The sequence below is a fragment of the Urtica dioica genome, chromosome 11, assembly GCF_054948205.1.
Source record: "Urtica dioica subsp. dioica isolate 48M chromosome 11, U.dioica_male_clone48M_v1_H2, whole genome shotgun sequence".
In the NCBI taxonomy this organism is placed as follows: domain Eukaryota; kingdom Viridiplantae; phylum Streptophyta; class Magnoliopsida; order Rosales; family Urticaceae; genus Urtica; species Urtica dioica.
This window is the reverse complement of record NC_142766.1, coordinates 14,528,960-14,542,129: the sequence shown is the minus strand read 5'-3', so window position 1 is coordinate 14,542,129 and position 13,170 is coordinate 14,528,960. Positions and strand designations below refer to the sequence as shown.

At 37.4% G+C, this 13,170-nt stretch overlaps 1 protein-coding gene across 1 annotated transcript; it reads left to right on the top strand.

Annotated features, from left to right (window-relative positions):
• Positions 1–5,165: 5,165 nt before the first annotated feature.
• LOC149381502 (protein neprosin-like) lies at positions 5,166–6,366 on the top strand. The gene is made up of 5 exons (XM_089601370.1): positions 5,166–5,324; positions 5,409–5,498; positions 5,580–5,750; positions 5,846–6,015; positions 6,363–6,366. The coding sequence occupies exons 1-5, from the start codon at positions 5,166–5,168 to the stop codon at positions 6,364–6,366; spliced, it is 594 nt and encodes a 197-aa protein (XP_089457496.1).
• Positions 6,367–13,170: the final 6,804 nt, after the last annotated feature.

Sequence of the window (13,170 nt, the reverse complement as noted above, 5' to 3'; positions counted from 1 at the left end):
CCACCATCACCTCCACCACCACCACGTGCTTCTCCGGACAAATCAACAAAAACTACGAACAAGGGTGCAAAGCCGAAGTCTACATTCAAGAGATGGCGAGGACACTGGCCGAAACCGTTCAAAGAGGTTTGGAGAAAAAAAGAGCGCATAAAAGAAGATCTACCGCCGCCTGAGCACGACGGCAATGAGTAGGGGAGTTCGACCACCCCCGCAAGATAAGTTTTCTTCCCATTTGTGCTCTTTGAACTACATTGGGGACAATGTAGATTTTAAGTTTGGGGGGATTCTTGTTTTGTGGATTTGTATATATTAGGATAATTTTTTTTTGTTTTTGAGGTTTTTAGGTAGAAATTGGTGTGAATTGTCTCGATTGATTGTTATATTGTTTGCCGATGATATTGTAATGCATTAGCTTTAGAGGTGAGATTTGTTCATGAACTACTAGGTGAGAAAGAATTTGTCGAGTTCTAGAGTTTCCATATTTGACCCGAATGATGCATGTCTCGACCCTTTAGGTAACCTTGGATAGCAACTTGACCGATCACTTGATTGAAAACACCCGCCACACACTAGAACCTTCTCTAATTCCTAATCGAGGCGAAATAAGTTACACACTAATCTAAGCCGAAATGAAGTAAGCATTAGGATGAGCCACGTAGACCTAAAAAGCCGACCCGATTGTGAATATCCATTAGAACCCTTTTTAGAAAAAGCCAAACACGACCCATCTCGTTCTAAGTCACTAAATGAGCTTAACCAAAGAAGACATTCCCACAAAGAACCCGCTAAGCTAGCTAGAACTTCATCGCTTTTTCACTTCTATATGACTTGTTCGTAGAACGATCTTGCGAGTCATAAAAAAAAAGAAGTCAAAAGCTCGTTAAATACCGTCGTTGTTTTTATTAATTCACTAAAAAAAAAAGAGAAAAAAAAAAGAAAAAAAAAAGAAAAAGTAAAATAAAATGCAATGAAGAACGCTCATCTTTAGCGTTTTGTATATTATGTTTATTTGTTTTGAGTTTGTTGATGGTGTTTAAACGAGTAATTTTGACTTGGAAGAGAGTTTGAGTGAGTCTAAGGAGGTGATTAGTGACCCTAGTTAGCTTAGCCATGAGCCGTGAAAATATTCATATCTATCTGTGACCTAAGCCTAACATTACAAGCCTTAAAGACTTACCGATTGACTAGAAATGATGTGTGTAAATTAGTGGAGACTAAGGGAGAAGAGGGGGCATATGGGTGTGTTGAGCCGAAATTCACGAAATTAGGCATGAGAGTGTTTATTGAGAGGGGTTGGAAGAGTTGCAAAGCCTTGGGAGTCGAGAGTGAGCGAGATACGAAAGCATTGAAAAACGGTCAAGGTTACTCGAGCTTGTAATCTTTCTTTCGCATTTAGTAGTTGACTTGAAGTTTAAAATCATGAATTCTCACTTGTATGTAAGTCTACGCATTATGGTTGAGGCAAGCGATTATCGGTCGAGGCGTGATACACCAAGTTCTACCATTTTTTAGGTTTATTGTTTTTGTGTAATTTTGTTTTATTTTATCGCTCGAGGACTAGCGACAATTCAAGTTTGGGGGTATTTGATAAGCGCGTTATAAACGTGTTTGTTTGTACTCTCGGAAATGAAAAGAAGTTAGTTCGAGAGCATTTTCATGTGTTTTGGAGTGTTTTTCTTAATTTTTAGAGTTTGGAGGTTCAAAAATGACAAATAGAGCATTTGAGGATGACAGGGCAATCGCAAGGAGTTCAGAACATCTTTCGGATCTCAATTCCGACACCCGGAGCTCAAGATAGGTGGTTCAAGGTGAACCAAGAAATGCACAAACTTCCAGAGTCCTGTGCGTTTGCCCTGTGCGGCCCTTGTGCGGTGCACAGCCCTGTGCGTTTGCCCTGTGCGGCCCATGTGCGGTGCACAGCCCTGTGCGCTCACCCTGTGCGTTCCGTTCAATCATGCACTAAATTCTTTAAGGGCTATGGTGTAACAAGTTATGAATATGGTTATGGATTCATTCATGTCAAATTAATGTTCATATGCTCTATAATGTTTGTTTATTTTAATTCTGTGTGTAATGCTTGAATTCGATTAGCTACCGTGTTCATGATATTAGGATTGCTTAATGCTCGGAAGAGATTAGGTTAGTCGTGCACAAGGATTAATTTATCGGGATACATTCCTAGGCTAGACATAGCTAGGCTGTTTCGGAGTCGTGTGAACGTTCTTGTTTTTAATGCTAGCCATTGTTTTTAGGGGTTGAGATCGAGAGAAGATATCCCGGCATAGGTTTAGATTCTTAGATGTTCGAGAGAAATCTTAGATTACCATTATCGTGAGCGTGATTAGCAAACATAAGAGTGTGTGTTTAGTGCTTAATTCTCGAATCCAAACCATAGGAATAACTTGTGAAGCCATAGTTCTTGCTTTCTCATTATCGTAATCTTTCGTATTTTAATTGTTTTTAATTTTCGTTCGTTTTTATAACCATCACAATAATCAAATCATCGGGTTCAATTCGTGCTAGTAATCTTGTCAATTTAATTAAACATTTTCCTCGTGGGATCGACTCGTACTTACGAACTTTACTACTTGAGCGACTACGTGCACTTGCGTACGGAAAAATCGCAACATTAGCACATCCAAACAAGAATGAGAAAATACTATAGATTTCAATTTTTTTTTTCCTTTGTATTTTCCACTATTTCCAAACATGGCAAAGAATTTTGAATTTCTCATGCATTATTGTGGAGGTATGAAGTCTTGTAACGAGAACCGAGATCAAGAATCAGTGATGCAGTACTTGATGAGGTTAAACGACTCATATGCGGGCGTTAGAGGTCCAATTTTGATGATGGAACCTTTCCCATCAGTTGCGAAGGTGTTCAGTTTGATTGTTTAAGAGGAGAGGAAACGAGGAATTGGAGCGGGTATCCTTGGATCCACACCCAACCATGTGACGTTTAATATCACCATTGGATCTTCTTCGACCTCAGCACCCTTGACAATGTCTCCACCTACAGCCCTAGGTGCTCAGTTCAACAAGGTCAAGAAACCCATATGTTCTCATTGTGGAATCATAGGACACACAGCTGATAAGTGTTTCAAGCTCCACGGGTTTCCACCGGGCTTCAAATTCAAATCGAAAACGTATGCCTCAACTCAATCAAGTTTTGCTGTCTCCTCGAATTTGGTCAGCTCCCTTCCATCTACAGGAACTCAATCAGCTCAGTCCACTCCACTTAGCCTATCTCAGCTCTCAGCTTTAGCCTCAGGGATCACTTGACTCCCCAGCCTTCGCATATGCTGCCTCTTCTCACCCCTCAAACGGTACAACCATGATCGTCTTTGTTTCTAATTCACCTGAGAAATTCCATGGCTGGGTTATCGATTTAGGTGCTACATACCAAATCTGTTTTAACCTAGAACTCTTTATTGATTCACACCCTGTCACAAATGTCACCGTAAGTCTTCCTAATGGTCATTTCACTAGATCCACTGCTTTATGTACCGAATTTCTCTCGATATCAATTCCCCATAATTTTTTGTGTTCGTTGAAATCCAGCAACTTAGTTAGTTTTTGCGCGTGATGATAACTTAAAACATGGAAACAACTGAGCATTTGAATTGGAATGATAAATTGAGCAACTTCAAAAATATGAACAAAATTCACAACAAAATAGAGAAAGCTGAGAGAAAAAAGAGTCCTCATGTTTTTTTTAATTTTGGGGTCATATAGTTGAGACTTGAGAGACTATCGGAATGAGCCTCTAATTAGAGTCTTTCTTATCGTTGCTCTATCCAAATGCTCATTAAGTAATTGCTCTATCCAAATGCTCAACATTGTCATTAAACTGCGATTTCCAAACAATGTCTATTTAACTTCTTTGGGTTAGCAGGAGCAAAGGCAATTCACTGCGAATACATTTTTAAAACTTCATAAAAAGAGACGTGGATTTTCTGTTAATATTAGACTAATATTAAAGAGAGCTTTTTATAACAAAAAAAGTAAATCAAAGAACACATGTCAAAATATTTTATAAAATACTTATCTCAACATAAACATATTCGACACGTTTATAAAAAAAGTAAATATTTAGATGAAAGTGGACGATGGAGAAGGTAGATGCCAATTTACCTCCATCGTCACCATGCTCTCTCCACCACAACCATGTCATAATTAATATACCAACGAGAATCGCCACCACGATCAATGCCACCATTTCTTTGTCCATACTATTTGAATAGATCTTCGTCGCATTCTTGTCATTGTCACTGGATGCGATGCCAAGAAACGACATCATCACCCAGAAACAGAACCATGTGCGAATCTGTAAAAAAAATTATCGAGTAGGAATTTATACCAATAAATTCAATTATTTAATATCTAAAAAATAAACATGTGATACGTATTTAATTTTAAAAAATAAACAATAATTTTAAAAAATAAAAAATAATTTTAAAAATAAAATAAATATTAATTTACAAATGGAAAAAAAATCTTTAAATTTTCAAATAAATAAATATTAATTCACAAACAAAAATACACAATTAATTTGAATTGGCTACTTTGTACCCAAAAAAAAAAAAACATTTTGAAGATAAGGTAATGTCAAAAGACTCAAAACTGTCCAGATTTAAACAAACATAATATTTATAGCGTATTTGGCCATATTCATAGTTTCATACAGTTGTAATTGTAAGTCAATCAAAATATATATTTAATTCTTTTATTTGGAATGTCTGGTCAATGATCTTATCTTACATGTATTTAATTATCTTACATATATGTCTGGTCAATGATTCTTTTATATGTTTATGAATGCACTTAATTATTATATATTAGAAATTTACTAGCATGATTATTTGTATTTATAGCTGTGCCGCACTCTATCTCTTTGAATTCTCTCTCAGTCCCTCTTTCTCTCTCTCTCTCTCTCTCTCTCTCTCTCTCTCTCTCTCTCTCTCTCTCTCTCTCTCTATATATATATATATATATATATATATATATATATATTATTAGATGCCTATTCTCATAAACTCTCATTGATTCGTAACGCCATAGGTGTAGTCCAAGAAGGTATATTCAACCTCTTTAAAATGTCTTTTTTTTTAATTCAGAAAACAAAAAATTATTGTGATGTTATGTAGGTGCATTGCAAATTAACGATGGGAATCAAGATGATGTTGTTAGTTCTTGCTTTCGGATTGTGTTCGTTCATATGTGTAAAGTGTGAGAAACGTCACATGAAATCAACAACGAAAAAAGGGTTTGAAATCCAGAAAAAACCCAAACTTTTTAATAAGCCACCGGCCAAAACTTTAGAGGTATTTATGTTTATGTTTTTTCAGTAAATTTATTGTATTATGTACCGTTTTGTACTAAAAATAATAGCCTATAAATACAACTAGTATTTTGGAGATCTGTACGATTGCGTGGACTTTTTTGAACAACCGGCTTTCAGTAACCCTTTGCTGAAAAACCACACATATGACTATCAGGTTTGTTAAGTGTTAATGATTTTAGTTTTAAAAGAGATTAATTATGCTTATGAAGTTATTGAATATAATACATGTGATCAGATGCCTTCAAAGTTATTTCCGACGGGTAATGAGATGCACAACTCAGCCGGGATCATCAAGCTACCGGGTGGAGGATGTCCTATGGGAACGGTGCCGATTCGGAGGACAAGTAATGGAAGTAGTAATTCCAAACAAAAGTACCGCATTTTAGCAGATGGTGGAAAAACTTACGTATGTAGTAAATTCACAAATCTTCGAACGTTATATTACAATTATATAAAGATCTGTATATTTATACATTGTTGTATATGGTAATAAAATATTAGAGAGCTGTGGTCAGAACAAACTCTCTAATTCATACGAAGTTTTATGGAGCTAAAACATCAATGTCCGTTTATGGTCCTAAAGTATCTCCAACCCAATACACCTCAGGGTTAATGGCTTTAGGAAATAGTCGTGAAAGCATCGAAATTGGATGGACGGTGAGACTACTTCTGTATGCACAACTTCTTTTCAATTGGAATCATTTATCACGTTATTTTTTATTTAAATTTGTATATGTACCTAGCTACAAAGTCTATATAATATAGAACTTTTAGATACACAAAGAAAATTTTAATTTGATTTATTTTTTTAATTTAAATATTTAACTATATTCTTTTTCATGTCTTCCTATATTAAAAATTATGTGTATTTAAATTTGTTCATTTGCTGGACATTTTTAGAAAAATTAAAGCGGTACAAGATCAATATAAAAAAATTAGTAGATACGTGTTAAAATGCTTGTTTTTCAATTATTGTGTATTATGTTCTCACCGCCAATTCTTCTCTCTTGTTCTCCAGGTGAATCCTATGAGACATGATAATCAAACTCGTCTATATGTATACACTAAGGTAAGCCTTCCTCTGACTTGATTCATTTATTATATTTATATTACAGTTATATACGTTGATCTTTCTCCCCTTGCAGACTACATCTTCATCTTGTTATGATTCATTGTGCGGAAATTTTGTTCAAACCAACCCTAGCATTCCGCTTGGTGCAATTATGAGACCTGTTTCTAGACGCGGTGGAAAGGGTTTTCATGACTACTTTTACATTTATAATGTAAGAAATTTCACTCATTATAATATTGAGTTCTATTTTTGACGATTTTTAGTTATATAGAGTAAGCTGATTAATTGATTAGCAATTACAATTATAAGAATATTTCCGTATATCTTTTCTTTTTGTTTGAAATAATAATATATTTCCAGGATTTTGCGAATGTATATTTTGAAAGATTCATTTTCCTTTAAAAAAAGATAATTTACTTGATATATTTTACAACCGATATGAATATCTCGCAATTGCTTTGTTTTTATTATGACTACATGTATTTCTCATGTTACGGCTTTTTTAGGACCAAGCTACTGGAACATGGCGGTTTGCAATGCAAAAAGAAGACGAAGAAGTTGGATTTTGGCCACGAGAGGTATTCGATGGCTTCAATGACTTTGCTACTTATGTTGAATGGGGCGGTGAAGCTAAGACCACGGCGGGTGAAAGCGGTCCAGAGATGGGATCCGGTGTCTTTCCAAGTGAGGTTATGGGGAAAGACGCTTTTAGCCTTATAACAACGGTTAACGAGGCTCGTCATTTTATGGATCAAGTTAGTACCATCACCATGAACGATGATGAGGGTCTCTATAAGGCTCACGACTATGGTAAAACTTTATTTTATAGTCACCTTGTTATGTTTGGTGGGCCTGGACCAAAAGTTTGACCTACCTTGATCTCTTTTTTGTATTTTAATAAACCATTCTTATATGGTAATCAATTTAAAGTAATACACCTAAAGTTTCCGTTTGAAAGATTCTTGTGCCCACATTTTCGAAAATCGGATTAAAGTTTGATTTACACCGAGCTTTTATACGTGCGTTTTCTAAACTTGTTGTAACAATTATGTTTTTATCATCTACAAACAACAATTGATTATCATTCACCGTCACAACCTCCTCTACCACATTCACCGTCACATTATTCATCATAATCATATTGTTTATTATTATTCCCCCGTTTTGTTTTACATAATCTTATCCTATTTTGTTTTATCAAGCTTTATTATATAATTTAAAGTGTTATGTGTTGAAAGAGCTAAAACTAACATTGGTTTCGAAAATTCATAAATATTTATGAATTGAAAAAATTGGTATTGTTGACCTAAGACAACTATAATTTACCGCAGCTTATCACATTTGACCATAGTTGGTAGTTAATTGAACTAATTAAAACTTTGATTATAAAATAATAATATGCGGCCAACTTTTGTCAACTATGGTCAACTCCAGTCCATTTTAGTCAACTTTAGTTGAGTGTGGTCAAATAGGTCGAGCTCAGGGTAGTTTTTTTTTTTTTTTTTTTTTAACTTTAATAATCAACTTTCAATTGTGGTGCGCATATTGTCGGTTTCTGAATAAATTCCCCCAAATTATATCCAATTTTTATAACCTCCAATGAAGCACTTGAATTAATACAAATTATGCCGAAAACATCTATCCTATTCGTTATATGCTTTCCACCAAATTTTCTTTCCTAAATTTTCCTCTATTCCAGGATACAAAAACTATGCTAGAGATTCCCATGAGAAAATATTATATGAGAGCTAAAAACAATAAGCTGTAACAAAACAAAGTTTGAATGCCTCACAGTCCACTAAAAATGAAATCTGATATTATTATTTTCTATCGCCAGACCTGAATTCAATTAAACAGTCAGATATAAATAGAAAGAAAATATGTTTCCAAAATGAGTATCAAGAGGACTATAAGCTATTATAGAAGATTTCTAGCGCAAAAAAAAAAAAAAAAAAAAAAAAAAAAAACACTATTATAGAATATGATGGATGTCCAAGAAGCAACAAAACAAAGACATTTAAATGAGGCAATTTTGAATTTAAGAGTTCAAGACTTAAACTTCGTGGTTCAAGAGAAGATGAACGGATGAAGTTTAATGGCTTGGTTTGGTCTGATTTTACACACATGAAATTAAGTTGTTTAGTGTTAAGATGCTACTATCAAACAACAAAAACCTGAAGAAGAAAATAAATCTTATTATAAGTGGGTTTGACTCTTGGTTTTCCATAGTAGTATTAGATCCATTTAGAGGCTTTGAGTGGGCTGAAACCTGTTTTAATTTTGCTAGTGCATTTTTAATGATTTTTAGTTATTGGTGTGTTTAATTGTGACGATGAGTTTTAAATGCAACTTTTGGTATTTGGTATCCCTAGCATAAAGAGTTGTTACATGTTTATCAATATTTCTTAATTATAATACAAAATGATCATATTTTGATGGAAGCTAGAGATTCTTCTCTTGAGTTATATATGAATTTATCAAGTCTAGTCTTGTTGCGGTCAAACTTAACTGATCAATCTGTCTTTTGCATCTAATCGTGGTGTCATTCCAATCCCCAACTTATGAAATGAGCTTTCCACTATCGTTTGTGGCATCTTCTTTATTCTAAGATTCGAATTTCCCTAGGCATTGGGTCAAAGAGTTACCAACTTGTGACACGATCCATTCCACTGAAACTGTGTTCCTCGGGAAAAGTATCACGTCAATGGAGACAAAGATCCATAACAAACTTGAAACGTAACAGGCACGACGGTATTCCCTTTTTAGACGAACGAGTCAAATATTCCATTGCTCAGTTACTTTCAGAAAAAGAAAAGGCGGAAAGTAAATTGAAGGGATAATATTTACAAAAGAGAATGAAACAAAAAAGGACACACACAAACACACATCACATACAACACACACACACGAACAAGGACACATACACACTGGCAAGGACAAACAGACACGAACATATACAAGAGATGCAACACACACACGAACACATAAACACAAAGGGTGATGAAGACGAGAGAGAGAGAGAGAGAGAGAGAGAGAGCAAGTCGGAGAAAGATTAAAAAAAACAAAAGGGGATAGAGATATGAGATTTGAATCGCGAGAAAAATTACCAGTGAGCGAGAGGTAGTCGGGGAAAGCGGCGATGGTGATTTGGATGGTCAAAATGGTGGCGGTGGTAGTTTTAGGGTGATTCGCGGTGGCGATTTTAGGGTGACTCCAACGACATATGGATCCATATACATGTCCTCCTGGTCTTCGTGATGACCCCTCACATTAGTCGTTACCTGGGAAGCCAGGTGGGCGAGTTCCTAGAGATAGAGACGGCTAATCCCGGACGATGTTTAGGTCGCTATCTCCGAGTCCGTGTTTTCTTTGACGTTAGGAAGCCGCTGAAATGAGGATCAAAGGTCAAACTTAGTAATGAATGAGGTGTTGTTTGGGTTGACTTCCAATACGAGAAACTTTCAGGCTTCTGCTTCTGGTGCAGCCTCCTCACACATTTGCTTAAGGAATGCACCATTCCCTCTCCACCGATTGACAGAGCGCTTGAGGCCTTACTATATGGCCATTTCCTCTGTGGAAAATCCCCCCTGCATGAAACCTTCCCAACCCTTGAAGAAGAATGAGTGACGCCGCGCAATAATTACTCATTCGACAAGTATAGGTTGTTATAGTGGTGGAGCCACTCCGTCCAGATCCGTGGAGATTTCGAAACCATAATCACCAAAATCGCGTAATCCAGTTATGGCGGGCGACAAATTAGGGATTTCAATCCCTAAAATCTCAGAGGACAGAGAACCCCCTTCAATTCAAAGGTTGGTTGACTTTGGCAATAGGCACATCACGATAGCCCCAAACGTGATTAAAATTGACCAGCCACATCATGTTTTGGGTACGGGGCCCCGAGTACACCCAGGATTCGATTAACTTGCCTCTGAGTCTAAAAATGACCTAATTTCGCTTCTTTTACATCATCTCTGACGTGACTAGGCTCATCACCGCTGGAATCTTCATCGCCGAACTCTGCTGCTCTTTCTCCACCACCCTTGTTTTCTTTGACATATGCCCCTCAGATTCAAGCTATCTTTGTCTCCAATCGTGTCCAACCAGAGATCCCTAAGCTGACTCTTACTCACAGGCCCTCGATTTCGACAGTGACCATTACCTCGCCAACTCAGGAAGACCCACTTAATGTCGACTCCGCTTCACGGATCCCACAATCTGTTGCCTTCGTTATTAGCTCAAACCCACCTTGTTAGAAGATGTCTACTTCAACATGGAAGAAGAAAGCACGAAACAAAAATAACCACTCTCCCGAAGTGCCCACCGCATCTTTGGTCACCAAAAGGAAAATTGGCGTTGACTCTCATTCAAAAAAAGAGGAAATAATAAGAACTGTGGATGATGCAATCATCTCCATACATGGATCGGAGAAAGCTGCGGGGCAGCCTTGTCAGGTCTAATGAATTTCTTGAGTTGTAATGCTTGTAGCTTGGGAAACCACGATGCATTACAAAAAACACAGAGGCCTCTCAAAAGTCTCTCCTCGGGCCTAGTGTTCTTATGTGAGACTAGTCTTGCAGGTCGCAAAGCACATGATTTTGGTCAACGGGTGGGTCATCCAAATGGCTTACCGGTGGATAATGTGGGACAGATCAGAGGTCTAATTCTCTTATGGCAAGCAAATTGGAAGGTTTCAGTGACTAGCTTCTCAAAGAGCCACATCGACGCTATGGTGGTTGACCTGATGCAGCGGACATGGCGCATAATTGGGATGAGTGAAAACCCCAAACACTCATGGGAATTAATCAATCATCTCTCAAAGATGTCCTCATTATCATGGTGTTGTCTAGAAGATTTCAACAAAATTCTTGAGCTTTGGGACAAGGTGGGATGATCAGAGCGTACTCAAAGAGGCATGACAAATATCCGAGAGTGTCTCGATGAGTGTGGCCTTCAGGATATTCCCTTCTCATGAGAACGCCTCACGTGGGATTATGGCCGCAGCAAGATGACTAACATTCGCGAACATTCCAACTACGTGATGGATAATTTGGATTGAATTGAGCTCACATGTCATGCATTCAGCTAAGGTCAGTCACCTCGACTACAAGGGATCCAATCATCTAGTAATCTAAGTCCTCTTTAACCCGTCCTCGTTTCCTAGAGCTAACAAGGAAAGAGCCTTCCGGTTTGAAACTTGGTGGCTCAATGAAGATGAGTGTGCAAATATTGTCAAAACTTGGTGGGATTCATGGAATCATGACAGGTCTCCCTTTTTGTTAGCTCGTTCTCTTGAGGACTGTGTTTCTACCCTTCGCCGATGGGCTCAGGATAAGGTTGAAAATATTCCACGGCATATTAAGAAGACACAAGCCTTACTCGACTCTCTTCGCAGCGCTGATAGATCTGATAGAAAAGTTCATCGAATTCTAGATATATAAAATTTACTCACAAAACTCCTCATCATCGAGGAAAACTATTTCATCGCTTTGGCCATTTGTGGTATCAAATGCTCTCGTAGTTGCGTGTTTTGTGGAGCATACGAGTCGACAATCCATCCTTTTATTCATTTACCCCATGTTCGCTTTTATTCATTGTCCCCGTGTTCGTAAAGTATCCCCCGGTGATTAGAGAGCGTCTCTTTTAGCAGCAGGTCCTATAGACACTATTAGACGTTGCTTATGAGATATGGAGGTTTGTGTCTTCCTTCCTCTGACAGTGAAATCTGGTGTGTTATATGGTCTCGTAATCAGGTTATCCATGGCAGGGTTGCCCCTGATCCAATTTCCATCTCAGATTCAGCCTCGCTATGGCTTGCAGAAATTCATAAAGCATGGGCCTCAACCCCACAGACCATCTCACAACCCATTGATGTCTAGCAGAGATGGTCCCCTCCGATGCAGGGCTGTTTCAAGCTAAACAGTGATGCAGCTATTCCGCGTGACAGCAAGGGTATGCATGATTCGAAATTATCGGCGAGATGTTGTTGGCGCCTAGTACAGCTCCTCCAAGAAGATTTACAAACCTTTTACTGCTGAGACTTTAGCACTGTGTGATGCTCTCCAGTTTGCGAAAACACATGGCGTCTCAATCACACTCGCGGAGACGAACTATAGCAGATTGGTGGCAGCAATCAACTAGTGAAGTTCTCTCTCTCTCTCTCTCTATTAATCCAGGTGTTGAAGATACTATGTGCTTACTTTCCAAGTTTGGCGGTGGCACCTGTCATTACAATCCACACGCTTGCTCAGATGTCCACACGCATGCTTAGGTTTCCGTTTAGTTTCAAACAAATGTATGATGGATTCTCGAATGTCCTTGTATTATCGACGGAGTGACAGGTGATTTTCCGGATCAAAATTAATAAAAAAAAAAGGATATTCTGCTGTTTCAAAAAAAAAAAAAAAACCCAAAGTCCATAGTTTCATACATATTACATACACATGAGAGATGAGTAATACATACACGTGTGTGCAAGTTGTATTCATCAGCTCCCCCTCCGTTACTGGTCTTTGGTCTTCGCACTCTCAACACAAGCAGAAGTTGGACTAAAACGTGTGTCGTCATTCTCCCATCCGCAAGTCATTCTTCTCTCTCTGATTTGCTGGGTTTTAAGTCTTCATTTATTGTTGTCTTTGGTTTTTAGGTTTTTCTTTTTAATGCTCTTGGTTGAAGGCTACAATTAAAAATTAAAAAAAAAAAAAAAAAATCACGATCGAACACTTTTATTAATGTTGTAATTTTCTCTTTTCTT

Excerpts from the sequence above, each read along its gene's own strand:
- LOC149381502 (XM_089601370.1), top strand. The coding sequence starts at position 5,166 with ATGGGAATCAAGATGATGTTGTTAGTTCTTGCTTTCGGATTGTGTTCG. Across the intron at positions 5,499-5,579 it reads ACCACACATATGACTATCAG|ATGCCTTCAAAGTTATTTCC; the intron begins GTTTGTTAAGTG and ends ACATGTGATCAG. Across the intron at positions 5,751-5,845 it reads CAGATGGTGGAAAAACTTAC|AGAGCTGTGGTCAGAACAAA; the intron begins GTATGTAGTAAA and ends ATAAAATATTAG.